The sequence below is a fragment of the Heloderma suspectum genome, chromosome 3, assembly GCF_057233095.1.
Source record: "Heloderma suspectum isolate Gila_16-S chromosome 3, 16-S_ref, whole genome shotgun sequence".
In the NCBI taxonomy this organism is placed as follows: domain Eukaryota; kingdom Metazoa; phylum Chordata; class Lepidosauria; order Squamata; family Helodermatidae; genus Heloderma; species Heloderma suspectum.
Genome location: NC_139460.1, coordinates 41,375,823 through 41,396,127, shown reverse-complemented (window position 1 = coordinate 41,396,127; position 20,305 = coordinate 41,375,823). Strand labels below are relative to the sequence as shown.

The window sequence follows — 20,305 nt, the reverse complement described above, 5'->3', positions numbered from 1 at the left end:
TCAAGAAACAGAAGACCAAAGTGCTGTTGGGTGCATGGGAACTGATCATGCAGATGTGTGGATGCAGATCATGTCTATTCAGCGAACAAAATATATGTTGTTTCTAGCTTCCGATTGTATTTCTAGAGTAAGGATGTAGTTGCTGTCTTCCAGTATGATCAAGATGTGGTTACTGGATTCTCTCTTTCATAGTAAGCTGCCTGTCATAGCATCTCTATCTCAGGCAAGCAGCTATAAGTATATCTTCAGCTCCACTGTTACCCCTAAAAATAACAATCTCTCCCCTTTGAGATTGACACCCTTTCATTCTTTGCTCCCATCCTTGGGAAACTTTTATTTATATGTTTATCATTTAATTATATGCCACCTTTTAGGGAAACCCTCCCAAGGCAGCACACAGAACTTAAAATGACAAAAGTAATGATAAAAACAATAAAACAATAATAACATCAAAATTAACCATTGAAACCAGATAACACCACATACAAGGGCACCAATAAAGTCTTGACTCGGTAAATAAACAATTATTTAAGGCCTTGAAGGGTTGTAATGATGGGGCCTTACGTGCATCAATTGGAACAGAATTCCACAAACAAGGGTCCACCACAGAGAAGGTCCTATTCCTCATGTCTGCCAACCTAATTGTTTTGACAGGTGGGTGTGCACCTGCAGGGTTCCAGTCACTTGATCTCAAGTGCAGGCAGGTTAGTATGGGTGAAGGCTTCCAGTAACTTTGTTGCTTGTCCCTTCCTAATGACTCCAATGTAGATTCATTCTGCTAGGACTAAACTTTCCATCTAGGTATATTCACAAGTATGACAGTCCATGATGTTGCTATGGTTTTTCTTATGCAGGCTCCTTTCTTACCTGGGCTGCTGCAAAGCATATCAGATTAGGGGAGAGGTTGAGGGTGAAACCAGATGTGATGGTGGCAAATTTCTATTTAAACACAGACATGCCCCAGTTATGTAGAATGGGCTTGGGTCCAACTTTAAAAGAAAAAGGAACATACAGGTAAGGAACCTAGTCAGCCACTCTTCCTGCTGGTTTTACCTGAGGGAAAGGCCAATGGAAGAGATTAGGTTTAGTTGCAGTATGGAACTAATATTTAAAATAATAACCTTTGCACGATGCATTCTTTGCAACATAGAAGACTTCATGTTAATTGTAGTGCTCTGCTGCATATATAAGCTTTAGCAATCATATGTCAAGATTCATTAGAATCTTGTTCCCTACAATGACAGAGATGGTATCATGGGAAAATGCTTTTCTAGTCAGAGTTTCCTAGAGCTGGAAAGCAGCAGCAGCTGGCCTGCAGTATTCCACTCTCCGTTTGGATTTTCCCCCCTCTTAAAATAGATCTTGTTGGCCTAGCCTGAGCAATTGCATTTTTTTTTATTTTGTTAGTATATTTTTGCATTCCAGTCACATGCAGTAGTTCTGATCTATTGTTCACTTTTCATAGTGATTTTTGATACATTTACCTAATAAGAAACTTACACACACACAAAACTTACACACTTAAACCAGGCAAAAATATATGAGAGCTTGTTGAAGATTTATTTATTTATTTGCAACATTTGTATACTGCTCCACATCTAAACAGATTCCAAAGCAGTGAATAACAAGAGATAAAATAAAGAAAAGATAAAATGAATGAAACATGATATTAAAATTATTCTTTAAAATAATTCTAAAATTATTCTGTAGATAGTTTTCTAAACATCTATCAATGGCAAGTTGATTAGTATCACACTCTAAATGCTAGTATGCTTCTGCATTCACTGAATTGGGCTGCTCAGATAGGCATCCTTTTAAAACAACAAAAACAACCAGAAACAAAATGGATACTAGCTAAAATCATACTGTTGCCTATACTCCAGTTCTAAACACATGGCATGGAAATAGGGTTCAGTAATTTCAAACAGACTCACTTCAAAAGGAGTTCTCTTAGAATCACAGCATTATATATCTATGTAAGACCAGTTCACACATGTTAACAGTCTACACATAATCTCTTCCCAATCATCTACTGGTACAAAGGTTGCGTTGGGAAAGGTATCTTCTGAACTGGCATTCCATGGGGTCTCTCCCACTGCAATTTGTTGTGGTGGTAGTTTTAAATATAAGATATGGGGCCTGACCTGATATAGGAGGAGAGGAATACAGCTTTCAATTTTTTTTTCTCACACTCACAATGAGAAACAGACCCCCACCCACTTTAAATTAATTTGGAGTGGGTGTAAATATGAGCAGAGATATTGGCCAAACATTCTTTCCTTGACATCCACTTTCAGAGTAGTGATGGATGAGTTCTCCCAGCCTTGAATCAAATTGGTTTGTATAAAGACAAGCTGTATCTGAGTTCGAGGAAATAGGTCAGCAGAGCTATGCGTGATTGGTTTATTTACCTCAGTGTAAACATGCACTGGATTTGGATCAGGATCATGGTGCTTCAGGAGAGGAGGGTTTAAGCTTCCTCCCAAATTTTATCAACCCACTGCTGTTTAGTTGGTTGCTTTGGAGACTTCCAATTATGTGCTATACGTGACTTTGCAGCTCAAGCAATTGCTTAAGAAGGTCTTTCTACAGGAATCCAGACGTGTACAAAATTATGTATGATGTGGAGAAGGTGGATAGGGAGACATTTTTCTCCCCCTCTCAAAATACTAGACCTGGGGTCATGCTATGAAGCTGATTGGTGGGAGATTCAGGACAGATAAAAAGAGGCCTTCTTCACACAATGCATACTTAAACTATGGAATTCATTACCACAGGATACAGTGATGGCCACCAATTTGGATGGCTTTAATTAGGGGTTAGACAAATTCCTGGAGGAGAAGGCTATCAATGGCTACTTGTCCTGATGGTTATATGCTACCTCCATTATCAGAGGCAGTAAGCCTATGTACACCCGTTGCTGGGGTGTGTGGGAAGGAGGTGCTGTTGCACTCATGTCCTGCTTGTGGGTTTCCTGTGGGCAGCTGGTTAGCCACTGTATGAACAGAATGCTGGACTAGAAGGACCCTTGGTCTGATCCAGCATAGCTCTTCTTTTGTTCTCATGTAATCCAGGGTCATTAGGTTCAAAATGATGAAAAAGCATAGCTTTAGCACTTACTAATGGTCTAACAGTGAGAAATTCCTGACAGTAATCAGAAACCATGTTTCAAGAACTCCTGCACTGTTAAACTTTCCACCAAAGATGAAAGTATGAACCTTTTTTCTGATGCTAATTGTTGGGGGTGGAATATATGCTGAGAAATCTGAATGGGCTGCATCTGGCCTGTGAGCTGGAGGTTCCTACTCCTGCTGTTTAGCATTAGGACCTCCTTTGTTTCAAGGAGAGAAATAGAGCAGCCATTTGTGAACCACCAAAAAAAAGGCTAAAAGAGGACACCTAGTTGCATGAAATTTGCATGTTCTAATGTACATGTATTGCTGCAAATTTAGAAATAATTATTCTAATGTAAATAGAGATGCAGTACATCTCACCATCCTGTGGAAGACTGTTACTGGCAGGCCTTGCTGTCCAGCTCCTAACTTTTGAAGGGCAACTTCATGGCTCAGGCCCTCTTTGTTATGCTTTGTTATCTTTATACTGGACTTGGAATGGGCAGCCCTTCAAATAGTGGAGGCCTTCAAACTACAGGACAGTCCTCTGGCAGCCCTTCAGACAGAGGACTCTCCTCTGTAAAAAGGGACACATGGCCACCCTAAGCAAGGAGCACTTTCTTCCTCTGTTTTTCCTCTGAGCAAAAAGCACTGACTTGCTCCAATTTTTCTGTACAGTGTGACATCTCATATACAATATCACACTTGTATTTTACCAGTTACTAATCTGGATATTTACTGTCCTTCATTCCAGTCATTCTTCTGGATTAAAACCTTAACATCATCTCTAAGGTTGTGTTGAAAGGGGAATGAAAAAATCTATACTTTACCACACTGTATATGTTACCACACTTAAATTATACAGACTTTGAGTGTACTCCCTAACTATCCTGTCGTGCTCAAAACTATGGACAATTTTGACCTGGATGAAGGCAGAGGTTGACACATGTTGGTGTACAGGGGTTACTAAACTGTGTAACCCCTGTACAACAACAGTTTTATTGCTTAGTTAAAACTATTTTGATTAGGCACCCTATTTTGACTTGGTCACACCTCTTTGTTGATTTATCCTGCATGGTATTAATATCAAATTCCAATACACGTGCTGTTAATCAACTAGCTATTTTGCTGTTTTACTGAACCAAGCTTAAAAGGCCTTAGTAGATGGAATACTTTGCATATAGAAAGGCTTTAATATTTCACCACTACATTCACTTCACGTGGTAACTTCAAGGCATGCCTTTCCCATTTTAATCGGAGCATATTTTCATAATTGCTGCTATTTAACATGATTATTTTGTCAAATCACGGGATAGCTTTATAGCCATATAATAAGCCCAGGAGAACAACTTCTCTGACTGTTGCCATCTGCAGCGATCACAAGAGCAGCTTAGAAAATATGGACAGTCTTTAGAGTAATAGGATACATATGGTAGCACACAATTATGTGTGGCTGGATTCAATTAGTGTTGTACAATTACACAGTTTTATTGCTTAGTTAAAACAGTGAAAGCACTACACAGTGGGTAATTTGCACTAATCCACATCTCTTTAATTGCCCTTCAGGGCTTAAAGGAAAATAGAACTTGTAAAGAGCTTACTTTCTGAGTAAGATGAGCTTTAAACGATCATGTATATTCTTTGTTCTTGGCAGGGCAGAGAGTTAAAATATTACTGCTTCAAGTTGGAGTCTTATTTATGTCTTCATTTTTACCAGCTAGGGGATTGGGAGGGGATATTGCCTGTTCCCCAATGTTTCTTTGTTTTCTTGTTTACAGAAAGAAATTGAGGGTTTTTTTTAAGAAAATAAACTCTAAGGGTGCAATCATATGCATGTTTAGAGGGAGAAAAGGCCTACAACTCCCAGAATGCTGGGAGTTGTAGGCCTTTTCTCCATCTAAACATGCATAGGATTGTGCCCTAAGAGAATTTAAGCAGAGAAAATACCTTCTTGATAAAAATCCTAGCAAAAGGATAAATTGGTTCTCTTAATTGGCCTCCCGTAAACTTATTCAAATTATGATTCAAGTTTCCAAACTCTTTGCTCAATAACAATTTCCCCCCATGCACCCCTCACCCCCAGTAACACATGTAAATGCTTTTAAAAATAGCTGAGATTATTTATTAAGAAAGTTGACATGCTTCCTAATGTAGGTTCAGCCACTGAAGTCCAGCTTTGCTGTATGTGTCCCTGTCAGAACAACTTTAAAATGTCTATTGTGAAGCACATAATTCAAAGTGTTGTTGAAATATAATTTATTGCTGCCACTTCAGTGAACACATTCTTGAAGTATTATAAACCAGGTGTACTTAACAACCCATGTTTTTAATAATGGTGCAATTACACTTTTAAATATCCTTCTTCCCTGCCCTTATACATTTTGGTGCTGTCAGAGCCAATGTGTTGAGAACTTCAGATTGCTGGTTCTTTCTGAAGACAAGTTCCAGTTATAAGAGCTCATTGAAAGCCAAACTAGGTCTCCAAATTTTAAAAATTTTCTCAGAAAATGGTGCTTCCATTGCCATGCATTTAAAATACAGTGGCTTAGACAAAGGGATGATCTCATTTTTATTTTTAGTGTAAACACATTAGGAAACATTCTTTATCTTTGCCTCACTGCTTACAGTGGGTTTGGGTGGCTGCCTAGCTCACAATTTAATGAGTAAAGGAATGTCCTAGAAAAATGGAGAATCATGCGGGAAGCTGTTAAAAATCTTGTACATCTTTCCAGTGCTGTCAGTGGTCATGGAAATGCAGAATAATTGGATTGGAAGCGCCTTATGGCATCCAGTCTATCAGCATGCTAAAAGCGGGTATTCATCCCTAAGGCAGTCAGAAGTAGTGAAAATACTACTTACCCTTCAGTCTCAGCAATAGACAACCTCTAATGGACAAGTGATGGACAAGCTGGAAGTTCCTTCAACTTTTTAGAACAAGTCTACCCAAACTAAAATGTTCCTTGAAAGTGCTCTCCCTTAAAAAAAATTATAGTTATGAATATTCTATGACCCAATCTGCATGTTCAGAAAAAAGGCATAAAGCCCACCCTTCCTAGGGAGAAGTCATGGGCAAGGACCCCAAACCCTCATCCTCAGAGGATCCCAACCCCTTGTCCTCCAAGTAGGCTCCAGAGTTAATGGCTGAGAGCGATAACTCAGCCATGGAAAGGTGTCACGAGGCTTCCACTTCCCCAGGAGCCAGTTCACCAGGAAGGCCCAAGGAATTAAGCTCCCCTGTGTCCAGAGGAGGTTGCATTACCATCCCTCAGACTCTTAGGAGTCAGGCCCTGAGGATCCTTAGGCCATGAGGACACTAGCATATCCCAGTCACTTCCACATCATCACAGCCTGAGATTGCTAAAATAGGCCAAGCCCCTTTAGGAGGCCAAGCCTTAGTCAGCATGGAGGTAGGATCAGAGGTCAGACTAAATCCGGCAACACTCCTGTTTAAGCCTCAGCCTTACTCTGCTCCTTGTAGACACAGACAACCCTGTCTAGCTTCCAGCCCAGCACTACCTGTAGCTTTCTGTAATGCTAATGTCTTTCCGGCTGGGTTCAGACAACATGCTAACCCACCATGGGTTGCTCCTGAATGTGAACCATGGTGGTTTAGCATGTTGTGTGGAGTTTATTTCCTTTTTTACAGTTTCTAGCTTCCACACACACAATCGGTAAGTTACCCAACCTCATTACCCACCCTCTGCAGAGTGGGTATGAGGTCCCAGGGTGGCTTACTGTGTCATGTGTTGGGCTTACTGTGGATAAACACTCTCATGACCATAGAGACAGCCACCTAGAGCACCTGGAAATGCCAGCGAAACTCTAGCCTGTGTGGCTGAACTTGATGGTCACATAGCGATGGCTGGAGCGGCTGGTGCGATCCTGTTACCATTGTGGTGGCCGCTGGGATACACATCTGCAGTGGCAGGAGAACCCTGCAACCCAAACTACATCACAGAGCATCATCAGAACCTACAGCCTGAAATGGTCCCGGAGCTTTGAGACATTTGAGGATTCCACATTCTGGAGAGAACCTACCTATCTGCAGCTCCTGAATACACCCTGATACTGTTCCAGAATCCACACTTCTCAGAATTATATGAGGTTTTTCTGAAGGCCATCTTTTAAAAAAGTTTATTTCATTTTTTACAGTTTCTAGCTTCCAGGAGCCACTATAAAGTGTGGTGCTTCCTGTGTGCTTCAAAAATGTGTCTAAAAATACCCTCGAAGTGGAGATGCATCATGATGTCCTGTCCCTTCCTTGGTAATTGTATGGGGGAAAAGATGGCTGCCTCCATTGAAACATGAATATCTTTACATACTGCTGCTTCTAGGGCATTTTCAGATGCATGTTCAAGGTGCATGGGATATTTCAGACTTCATAATTGCTCCAAGCAGCTACAAACTGTAAAAGAAAGAAAAAAGAAAAAAAAAGGCAGCTTTTCAACTACCTTGTAAGTAGTTTTAAAAAATCTTTCAAGTTTAAAAATAGGTTAACGTATGCAGATTTTTAAGAAATGGCCTTGCCCATCAAAAAATGGCTGCCATGGTGGGCATGGTCAGTCACAAAACACTCATTTCTCAGAAGGCAAACTGGTGAGACTAAAAGGAAATTAACTTGTCCAGGATCTTAAGTAAAAGGCAGAGGTGGGGTCTGAGCTCCAAAACACAAAACCACTCTTTTGAATCCAAATAAAAATGGAGCTGGAAGGCAGAACTTCACTTCGCAGCATGCCATCTTCCCAGTTCTTTTTAAAATAAATAACTTAAATAAAATAAGGATCTGAGGGGCAGGGAGCCTGGTGGACACCAAGAGAGGTGTCTGTGGGCACATGAATGCCCATGAACACCACGTTGCAGACCCCAGCTATAATGGCTGTAGGCAACCTGTTTTAGGGTTCCAGCGTCTTTACAGATAGAACACTGTGCTTTATATTCAACCAAAATATTTTGGTTACTGTTTCATGTTCACTAAGTACAAGTTTAGTTCAGGTTCAGCCCCTTAATTCCCTATATATGTGTTCATCTCTGTTACTCTCCTCTTGTTCCCACCACCCAGGTTTCACTGTCACAATCGCAATAGAATGTAAGATTGAGTATTAGAGAATTATCAGTTTTCTGTCATAAAGAAGGCACTAAATTGGAAGTCTCTTTGTTTGTTTAGGTTTACGAACACCAGGATGGAAGCAAGTCTCTGAAGCTGGGAGATTTTGGACTGGCCACCATAGTCGATGGACCTCTTTACACAGTCTGTGGGACACCTACTTATGTAGCTCCAGAAATCATTGCAGAAACTGGGTAAACCAGTTTGTAACATTGGATCGCATCAGTATGAAAATGAAATGTATTAATACTTAGCAAATTAAATCTCAAGAAGGTCACTGATAAATTAGGACCAAGGCAACAAAGAGTTATAATGTTTCTAAGGTGTTATTAATTATAACTGCCCACTGTTTATTGTTTATAATCTCCCTTCCTTCATCTTCTGTTCTATTTTACTTAGCACCTATTGTGTAGAGTTAATATAATCTGGTGTAAGAGATCCAATATGTACCTGAGTTCTTGTGAATACTGGATGTCCATTTGGATAAAAATCATGCAATACTTGAACGTTTTATATCTTAGATTTAGTTCATGCTCCTCTAATTTCTGTAGCTTTGTCCTAGTATCATAAAAATGTGATATAAAATGCATCTCTTATTCAAATGAGATTATTTAATTTAATGACGGTCTTTGCCATCATACAATTTTCTTTTGGTTTTATTCTGTATAGGTCATACTAATCGTAATATCCTATCACTTTTAGATATGGCCTGAAGGTGGACATCTGGGCAGCTGGTGTGATTACTTACATCCTGTTGTGTGGTTTTCCTCCATTCCGTGGGTATGAACTATGACATTCTGTTCATCTCTTAACAATGCACCTCTGTTCTGTCAGTGGCCCATATGTTTTATCTCTCTGTATATAACACTGGTTGCTCTCCTCCCCCTGCCCTGTCACATGATATAATTTAATTTTACGTAAACATCATTGTAAAAGATGAAATGGCAATATCATGGGCTTATTTTTATTGATACAATTCTACAGTGGTAAAAAAAAAAAATCTCTGTCCTTTCCAGAATTTAAATACCATGTTAAATAATTTTAGAATTGTATAAAATGTAAATCTAGTATATGTTTAATGAAAGACATGGTCTGAACGCACATGAGGCAGCCACCTTGCTGAAGCTAAGCAGGTTTGGGTCTGGTCAGTGCTTGGAGGGGAGACCACCTGGGAACCATATACAGCCACCTTGAATTCCACAAGGGAAGAAATACGGGATAAAGAATGAAAGAAAAATAGAAGCGCAGCACAATGCAGATGATGGAAATAATCTGATATGATGAATTAACAAAGGCAACCATTCCATGAAGCCCCTTCCTTCCTTCCTTCCTTGCTTCCTTCCTTCCTTCCTTCCTTCCTTCCTTCCTTCCTTCAGATTTTGAATTCATGTTGCTTGGTAGACCACACTTGAGGCACTACAACAGGGGAAGGCAGTCTCTGGCCTAGTGGCCTAATCCGGACCACGGGCCTAATCCAGCCTGCCATGGAGCCCAATCTGGCCCACAGAGAGTTGAGGACCCTCCGCAGGCTGACCCCGACCTCCCCAAACCCCACCCCTTTTCAGTGCAGCACATCAGAGAAAAACTGGAGATTCCCCCATACCACTCAGCTGGGGATTGCAGAAGCCTGCAAGCCCCAATCAGGATGTGAGCAGTGTGGGAGAGAGCAGTACAACTCAGCCAGTGTTTGCAGGAGCCTGCACCTGTGAGCCCCAGCCAAGTCAGACTCCTTTTTCCTGCCCTGATCACACCCTGACTGAGCCCAAGTGGGGTGGGAAGGAGCCAGTCGACCTGGCTGGCACTTGTGGTAGGTGGTCGCTGCATGTGCCAGCCATTCCCTTCCTGCCCTGCGGAGCCCTGTGTCTCTCTCTCTACACAGAAAAAAAGAGAAAAAAGTGGGTGCTGCAGCACCGAGGATGTCTTGGGGGGGGGGAGGGTTTCAGGTGGGCCCCCACCTCCTTGTTGTCATCTGACCCACCGGGCTTGGTCCAAAAGATGCCCCCGCCCCACATGGGATAAACAGCTTTTCAGGCACTTGACTTTAAGGGCAGAGTCTTATCATTTTCTGTTTTTTTGCTTCTGTCAGTTTAATAGAAACAGTGATGGAAAATGATGGTTTTGTTTCCTTGTTATGCAGAAGCGGAGAAGACCAGGAAGTCCTTTTTGATCAGATCTTGATGGGACAAGTAGACTTTCCATCTCCATACTGGGATAACGTTTCTGACTCTGCAAAGGTAGATGTACAGAGTTTGCTGTTCTTTTTTTCTTTCTCTTCTGTCAGAGATCCCATTTATACACCTTTTCTGAGCATGCACACACTTCTGCGTTTTCCATTGCAAACATATTGGAAAGGTTTAGCTAGCACATATAGTACATGTCATCCATTTTATAAAGTAAGAAGAGTACACAGTTGCGTATAACATAGTTGCGTATATCACCATTCCAGTTCCAGCACTTCAACAGCAAGTAGACTCCAAATCACTAGTACGGCCAGGTTAGTTTTTCTGTCAGTGCTAATTCCCATAGTTCATTCATTCATCCATCAGCACCAAGTACTTTTGCTGATTTTCAGTATATGCCCAGAATTTAAAGGTATTGTTCACGTAGCTGCATTTGTGCATATCCCCAGAATTGCGAAGGACATGCTTTAGGACAGTCATGAGGTGTTTTGGACTTCAACTCCGATCAGCCCCAACCAGCATGGCCAATGGTCAGGAATGCTGGAAATTGTCATCCAAACCATCTGGAGGACACAAGGACAGGGAAGGCTGCTTTAGAAATCAGAATCAGAATAACTATGATTATAGTTATGTTTGGGGTTATAGGCAGAATTATTTTCCTTTTGAGGTATGATCAATATAATTCATCCATAGAGTATAAGAGAATAACATTAGTTAAGAAAAGAGCAAAAAGGTTTGTAAATTTTGTTCTCATTGATGACATTTTGGAGACTGGTTCTGCTGTAACCTTGCATTTTGCATTTCTTGAAAGCTGTAAATAAAGTAAAGTGATTTATTGTACCCACCCACACGCAAGTCTGGCTTGAGAGCACTTGATCTTTCCCAGTGCCCTACAAAATATGAAGATTGTATGGAGGAGTATATTGACACTAAAATAATCATATGAAGGACAAGCCACATAGGAACAAAGTACATGATACATGAAATATGTAGCTAGCAACTTAGCCTCTCTGTTTTTTTATTTACAAGTATGTGTATGAACCCCGATTTGGATTGGAACCACTGTACGTAGGTAGCGGAGGTTTAAACCTTCCCCTCCCTGCCCCTTGTTTTCCTAAATTTGCCAAAAGCAAACCACCATTGGCACCAATAGAGGTTTTTCTCCCTTTTTTGGCCCCCACAGGGGCAGCAGAGGGGTGAATATAGGAAAACAAACCGCTCCGAGGGGAAGGTTTAAACCAGGCAAGAGTGGGGGGCTCCAGGGGCCATTTTACCCATCCTGGACTCCCCACCCCCATGGGTCTCACTCCCACTAGCACCCTGTGGAATTGCCCATGTGTCCTGTGGTGGCAGCAAAAAAACCTGCTATGGAGTGATTATTAGGTCAAATTTAGCCTGTTCTCAAGCTACATTTGACATATTTACCATTCCGTAATGGTAAGCATATGGAGATTTTTTAGCCGCTGCCATTGCCACACATTTCAGTGGCAGGGCCACTCATGGGCCACATGTTGCCCACCCCGGTAAACTTGTGTAAAGAACTATTTCCTTTTATCTGGCCTGACTCTCCCATGAAGCTGATTGGTGGGAGATTCAGGACAGATAAAAGGAAGTACTTCTTCACAGACCATATAATTAAACTATGGAATTTACAAGATGTAATGATGGCCACCAATTTGGATTCATGGAGGAGAAGGCTGTCTGTCAATGGCTACTAGTCCTGACGGCTATCAGAGAGTCAGTATGCATGTGTACTCCAGTTACTGGACAACATGGGTGGGAAATTGCTGTTGCACTCATGTCCTGCTTGTGGGCTTCCCATGGGCAGCTGGTTGGCCACTGTGTGAGCAGAATCCTGGACTAGATGGACCCTTGGTCTGATCCAGCAGGGCTCTTCTTATGTTCTTAAACCTCCCCTACCCACATATAGTAGTCCCAGTGGGCATAGTTGTAAAGAAAAAGAGGCTAAGCTGCACACTACATATTTAACTTATTGAGTAGTTTGACCCATAGACATTATCCCAAGGTGACTTGTGTTGGCATTTCCCTGGATAGGACTTGGAACTACCCACATTCGACTGTACAAGTTAGTTAGAAACTGAAACATACCATGCTGGAACTGGTGGTTTTGTAATGAATGTTTTAAAAAAAGTTTCAGTGTGATGTTGGGTCCTTGGCATGTCACCTTGTGAAATGAATGAGCAGCTCCTGTGTTTTATTTGAAAAAGCATCTTTCTCTAGACTAGAGATAGGTGAATGCAATCAGCGTAAATTGTTACAAAACATATTTGACTATGCTTAATTGACTGAAATACAGTTTTGAATTTGTCAAATGACTTCCCAATGCCACTGGCAAACTTGTGTCATGAATTAGCCTTCTCCTTAGCAAGCTTTTTCAAAATATCCCCTTTTGAAGCAGAATCCCAATTATCACCAACAAAAATGGACGTTTATACTTTATTGCCCCATTACCATAGCTATTTGACAATGAGGCAGTTAGTGGAAAAAGAAATGTATTCACTTCATTGTTGAGAAGACAGAGAAAACTGTGGACTACTTAACTCTAAGATGGTAACTGAGTCTTAAAAAACTAGAAGTTGATTTTTAAAATATCTGTTATTTTTATGGAGAATCCAAGAGTGAGCCAAAAGCTAGGATTTCATGCTGCTTTCTATTAAAACAAAAAACCCTTGTTATTTTACAAATTGGAAGATCATGTTCCCTTTTATTTACTATATTATGTAATAATTCCTTTCTGTGATATTTTAGGACTGCCATCTGACTCTTTAAAGTATTTTAAACTATTGGTTTATGAGTTAGACTTAGAACATCTCCCCTTTGGTTATTGTTCAATGTATTAAACCATGTATTTTGCTGCACTAAGTTGCACAAAAATTTTTCTTAATGGATCCTGTTAGAATGAACTTATTGGGCCCAACTTTTTCATTCCACAGGAACTTATTACTATGATGCTTCAAGTAGATATAGATCAGCGATTTTCAGCTTTGCAAGTCCTTGAACACCCTTGGGTTAATGTAAGTAACTTTTAGGGCTGCAGGTTTTATTTTAGCCCTGATATCTTTTATTCCTTAGCTTGTCAGGTCTTTTGAAATGCTCTTTGGGAAGCAGAACATTTTAAAATATGCCACAAGTAAATGTAGACCTATTTTCAGTAATATTTTTTCTCTCCTTGTATTCTGAAAATGCATCAGGAATGTGGCCAGAAAATGGCCGTACTATGACTTTGGAATGTATTACTAGCTTTCTGGAGCTTTGCCAGTTCCAAATCTCAGACTTGTCACAGAGCTCTGATTCAAGACACGCTTTTCTCCATTAAATATTAACTTCTGACATGGGCTTCTAAATATGCTCATTTCAAGTGCACTTCACCTACATCAGCAAGAAAGAGCTTGATATACAGTTGTACAACTTTAAGTCTGTATTGGATCTTGTACAACTTTAGGGCTGTATTCAATCTTAAAGCCTCTGCATTGCAAGTCTTGTGACGCTCTCCCAAATCCTGAAATTATTAATGCATGAATGGGTATAATGTATCATACGGTCATGCCACGCCAAAGAACAGTAATGCCACAATACAATAGTTGGAGTTTGTATGTACAGCAAGGGTTCAATTAAGATCCATCCATATTAGCTATATTAATGTATATACATGGCATTAAAGGAGTTACCAATGCGGGGGGGGGGGGCATGTTGTTAAATTTTACTTGGAGTAAAAGAAGCCTTGATTTCCAGTAATATTGATAGAAGATACTGGGGACCATACCACATATGTGTAACTCTGCATATTAAAATTTTGATCTTTACCTCTTGCCCATTCTTTGTCTCACCTGACACTTCTAAGTTTACTAGGGATATAATACATGGACACACGGAAGATTATATAAATAAGTACACACACACACACTGAGGTGGCTTCTAGACCCACTCAGGTTACACCCACCAAGTACCATCAAACGATTATCCCCATGCTAACACCGTGCTTCCAGAGCTTGATGTGATCTCAGCCTTCTGACAATACTGGATCTGCCCCTGTCCAAAATATTTTTGATAGTGGTCTTTTTGGATTTTTCCATAAGCAGATCATGGTGTTTTCACCCTGGAAGTCACATTCAAAGCTGTATCTGGAATTTTTCAGTATGTTTCTGTGACAGGGAAGAATTCTTGTAACTTCGTACTGGAACAATTCAGAATTCCTTAAATCAGTATGCATTACTGAGCCAGTATTCCATGCCCCTTGACCCTGGTCTTATTCTGTAGCATTTTTTGAACTTATGTACTATATCTTTCTCAGTTCAGTATTTCACTACTGATGCATCCAGGAGATTTTGAAAATCTTGCCTCCCTCCAACTATAGACTTGAAACTATAGGTACTGTGTGAGAGCACAGGGGAAGAGAGGGGAAGACAGAAGCTGGCTTTTGGTCCTTGATCTTGTTATTTATACCTGCTGTTTACTTCATAATTCTATAAACATGTCTATGGGCAGTATCCAATGCAATTGGCATAGCGCTAGTGTAAGCAACCTCTAGTGCAATGCCAATAGTGTAAGCTGGTGCAATGGGTTTTCCAAAGAACGGCAGCACTGGATACTGCCTGTTGTCTCTAGTCCATTTCAGTGCAACAGAAAATTATTGTTTATAATGGGATACACCAAGAGGGTTCTGTGTTTTGGGTTACCAAGCATAATGTTACTCCAATGTTATAGTATACTGGTGCAAATGTTGAGGATCATGATGTTGGAGTGTTGTTGCTATCTAAAGATACATACATGTCCAAAACAGCTGAGAGAGGTCATAATCCTCAAACTTCTGTGGGACTACTCCAGTGCAGCTATTTTTAAGACTTCAGGTGTAGTTACAGGAAAATGAATCTATGTTACATATCACAGGGTTTTAAAGTGTGTGTGTGTGTGTGTGTGTGTGTATGTGTGTGTGTGAAATCTTATTGCCTAGTCGACAAGAAAAGGGGCAAGGTTGGGAAATCCAGAGTGACTCTAACAACCACCATGGCCATTCTGTCTTGTATCTTGTTTATTAATTACATATCCCATGAAATCATCCTTGTGTTAGGATTCTCCAGGGCTATCTTAATAGCATATGAAAGTACCCAATAAGTTGATCTTATGATGCCTTACTTTTGGGTTAATGCCAGTGTGTGCAGGCTGTTAAACTTCATCAGTGTCAACTTCAGTCATATTGGTGAAGCTAAGTGGTAATTCTTAAATACCATATAAAACTTGAAAGGCGATCTAGCCATCCTAATATTTCAATCACTTCACATGGGGTTCCAATCAGAAATACTTCAGTTTGTGATAATAAAAGGTGAGTCAACTATCTGTAATTTGCAGATTCACAAAGCCAATTAAACAACTTCCTCCTAGTTGTGAATGTCACGTTAAATGGTGGTTTGGAAAGGTGTTACCAGAATTGTTCTTCAGTTCCTTATAGAAAGTTACTTATAATGGCATGTTTTTGCTTTGCAGGATGATGGCCTTCCAGAGAATGAGCATCAGCTATCAGTAGCTGGGAAGATCAAAAAGCATTTCAACACAGGCCCTAAGCCCAATAGCACAGCTGCTGGAGTGTCCGTTATAGCAGTAAGCATCTGAAATACAATGCTTAAATTCCCCCCGCTCCTCCGTGTCTGTAGTATGATGATCTGTGTCGAGAAGGTGCCACCCAATACTCAACAGATACATTCAGCTTTAATGCAGCATAAAAACAAATCTTCTATTATCCCATCAGTGACCTTTTTTCAATTGCTTCATACTGGCCATTGCTCTTTCACCCTAGGATGTTAGACAGCATGCACAATCCTATATCTTACTGAAACTCAATCTGTCAGTGGAAAAGCCCAATCTACCTTCACTTGCTCAATGACCATTCCATAGATTGGACCATTATTGTGTTAACCTGCAGGGAGGGAAACAACTCTGATTAGAAGCAGAACTATGAGCAAATAAAACATACAAGAAGCACAATCACTTCTGGCATGCCAGTGGCTGCCTACACCAGCTGGTAGTGCCGTACTGCATGAATCGACTGTATACATGCCACTGCAAAAGCGCCAAAATGCCTGCTTGCTGTGAAATGTATAAAGCTGATCCATGCCGATTCTGTGTGTATGACTGGCAGCTGCACAACCAGTTCAGCTTAAGGTATGAGTCCCGATATATGCGTAACAGTTATCATGCCGGAGGTGATTTTAGGACTTGGCCTTAATTTACAATAACTGTAGTATAATTTTAATAGCCTTAATGAATTCTTTTTTAAAGGACACTAAAGAGATTTGTGATTTTATTTATTTATTTATTTATTTATTTTTAAATTTATTAATCGCCCATCTGGCCGGTCACCCAGCCACTCTGGGCAATGTACAACAATAAAAACAGTTTATACAATAAAATTCAATATTAAAACCATCACATTTCTAAAATTACCCTAGCCCACCCCAAATGCCTGCCTGAACAACCATGTTTTTAATGCGTGGCGGAAGCTCATTAAAGAGGGGGCATGGCGGAGTTCCCTAGGGAGGGAGTTCCACAGAGTGGGGGCCACCACATAGAAGGCCCTCTCCCTCATCCTCATCAGTCTAGCTGTCCTGGGTGATGGGACAGAGAGAAGGCCATCCGAGGCTGATCTTGTTGAGCGGCTTATCTGGTGTTGCTGGAGGTGCTCCTTGAGATAAGCTGGGCCAGAACCATATAGGGTTTTAAAGGTCAAAACCAACACCTTGAATTTGGCCCGGAAAACAACTGGTAGCCAGTGCAGCTCCTTCAGCACTGGAGTGATGTGATCTCGCCTGCGGCTGCCTTTAATCAGGTGAGCCGCCGCGTTCTGTACCAGCTGCAGCTTCCGAACCGTCTTCAAGGGTAACCCCACGTAGAGCGCATTACAGTAGTCTAAACGAGAGGAGACCAGGGCATGTATTACTGATGGGAGCAGATGGTCGGGAAGGTAGGGGCACAGCTGCCATATCAGATGGAGTTGGTATAGCGCTGTCCGGCTCACAGCTGACACCTGAGCCTCCATGGACAGCTGGGAGTCTAAGATGACCCCCAAACTGCAGACCTGGTCTTTCAAAGGTAACCATACCCCATTCAACACTAGGTCAACATCCCCCAAACTCCTCTTGTCTCCCACCAAAAGTACCTCGGTCTTGTCAGGGTTCAGCTTCAGCTTGTTCCTCCCCATCCAGCCACTCACCATCTCCAGACATTTGGACAGGGATTCTATGGCCAACCTTGGTGAAAATTTGAATGAGAGGTAGAGCTGCATGTCATCCGCATACTGATGACACCGCACCCCTAACCTCCTGATGATAGCCCCCAGTGGCTTCACATAGATGTTAAATAGCATTGGGGAGAGGATAGAACCCTGTGGCACACCACAAGTGAGCGGGCACGGGTCCGAAACCTCCTCTCCCAGTGCTATCCTCTGGTACCTGCTGGAAAGGAAGGACCAGAACCACCGTAATACGGTGTCTCCAATTCCCAACCCCTCCAGGCGGTCCAGGAGGATGCTGTGGTCAATGGTATCAAAAGCTGCTGAGAGGTCGAGGAGAACAAGGAAGGAACATTTGCCCCTATCCAGAGCCCTCCTCATATCATTCACCAAGGTGACCAAGGCCGCTTCTGTTCCATGCCCAAGCCTGAAGCCCGACTGAAATGGATCTAGATAATTGGCTTCTTCCAAGTGTGCCTTCAACCGCATCGCCACCACCCGCTCAATCACCTTGCACAAAAAAGGCAGATTCGAGACTGGGCGAAAGTTGTTCAGAACTTGGGGATCCAAGGAGGGCTTTTTTTAAAAGCGGTCTTATTACTGCCTCCTTGAGGGCTGATGGCATCACTCCCTCCTTGAGGGAGGCTTTCACCACCGCCTTGATCCCCTCACCCAGCCTCTCTCTGCAGCTCATAATGAGCCAAGAAGGGCAAGGATCAAGTAAGCAGGTGGTCGGCCGTACAGATGAAAGCACCTTGTCCACTTCATCAGAAGGAAGAAGCTGGAACTGATCCCACAAAACCAGTGTGCCACAGACCACCTCCTGCTCACTAACTGTATCCGCAGTGCATGGAATAACACTCCTAATCCGATCAATTTTATCTGCAAAGTGCCTTGCCAAGGCTTCACAGGAGGCCTTAGAATGCTCCAGCTTGCCATCACTGAAAAGAATCTCCCACTTTCCATTCAGAGATACAGCTGTGCCTGTGGATTTATTCAGTTTGCATATCACTCTTCTGTGCACAATTTGGCTAACTGCTTCCCTCCAGGCAGAAATTAAACTGGCCTGAGATTTAAACAGAGCTCCATACAAACCTTCCAGCATGCTGCAGATGGAGTGTAGCACTTATTTGGGGTGGGAGAAGATTTTGGAGAGAAGCTCTGTTAAAATTTCAATTGCATATCATAACACAGATGGAACCACGTCAGGCATCCCCTCCCCCACATGGTTCCAGCAAGGTGACCAGAAATATATAAGAGTTAATAGTAGTAAAAATGTATTTTTTCTACCCAAAAAAATGGCACTAAAGGTGGCTTATAGGCACAATTAAAACTGATTAAAAATAAAACAAAATATTCAAATAAAATACAAGCATAGCAATTACAGAATGAAAAAATGAAAAAAGCACCTAACCCAACAGTCACATTTATAGGCCAAATGTCTTCTTGAATAAAATGGTCTTTTCCAACTGGCAGAAGGGGAGCAGAGAAGGAGTGAACCTAGTCTCCCTTGGGCTGGAATTCCACATCCTGGGAGTGGACACCAAAAACGCTCTCTCTTGGGTAGGGATGGCCGTTGCTGGGAAATCTAATTCTTTTTTGGCTCGACGGATTTCCATGGCATGTACAACTCACTTTGCACCTGCAAGCCAAGCTGTGGGCTGTTACCAGAACTCTGGAACCTTTTCGTGCATTTTTGGGGGAAGGTTATGCAATTCGCACATATTTTCTGAGAAATTTGCACAAATTATGGTCAAATGTGTGCAAATGTGGCTGAATTGTGGCTGAATTTGCGCAAAATCCCTGGAATATCTGCAAACTGGCCCAACTCACTGCAGATGGAGTCAGATGCTGCAGCAGAAACCAAATGAAGTCCAGGGGGCCAAGCCTAGGAAAACCTATTGAACTCCACATCCCAAACAGAATTCTCCAAAATCCCTACTTTTGGGTCACCACCAAACGTGCCTCTGAAGCTGGCGATCTCCAAAGAAGGGTCTCTCCAGAAGATCTTAAGAACTGGGCAGGCTCATATGGGAGAAGGCAGTCTTTCAGGTAGCCTGGTGCCAAGCCGTATAGGGCTTTATAGGTCATACATAACCAGCGCTTTGAATTCTGCCAGAACCAGACCAGTAGCCAGTGAAGCTGTTGTAACAAGGGAGTCACTTGCTTCCTGTAACCGCCCCCGGTCAACAGTCTGGCTGCAGCATTCTGGATCAGCTGAGGATAGTAGTCATTTTTTTTTAAAGGTAGTAAAACATGTTTTTTCATTCCCCCTGCGCATATGCAGAAAACATTGCATTTCTATTAATTAATATAATTGAGCAGTCACTTTTTAAAAAGTACACATCTTCTCCTTTCTTTATGTCTGTGTTTTAAGCTTTCTTCCATAAATGTGCCTCTTAGTCATGCTCCAGAGAGAGCCATCAGAATGAACGTAACCATTTACTATATCAGATTAATCAGTGTTTGTTCCCAACTTCGATGACCAACTGCAGGTGGTGCGACTGCCAGCGTGCCCTTTCTGTGTAGTTCTCCCACTTTCATGGAATGGATTTTGACAGCATGAAGTCAGTTCAGCTCAGTTGGCCCAGTCTTGTCTGTCTGGATGCTTGCTCCAGAGCTCTTCAGTACTGCAAGTGTTTCATTTCAAGCTGTGCCTCCCTCA

The 20,305-nt window shown here is 41.7% G+C and overlaps 1 protein-coding gene across 1 annotated transcript in view; it reads left to right on the top strand.

Annotated features, from left to right (window-relative positions):
- Window positions 1-20,305, top strand: part of DCLK1 (doublecortin like kinase 1) — a 288,776-nt gene that overhangs the window by 245,234 nt on the left and 23,237 nt on the right. Inside the window, exons 12-16 of the mRNA XM_084843017.1 lie at window positions 8,278-8,411; window positions 8,920-8,997; window positions 10,355-10,451; window positions 13,352-13,432; window positions 15,900-16,013. Of these exons, the coding sequence (XP_084699143.1) occupies window positions 8,278-8,411; window positions 8,920-8,997; window positions 10,355-10,451; window positions 13,352-13,432; window positions 15,900-16,013 (504 nt within the window). The remainder of the gene's footprint in view (window positions 1-8,277; window positions 8,412-8,919; window positions 8,998-10,354; window positions 10,452-13,351; window positions 13,433-15,899; window positions 16,014-20,305) is intronic.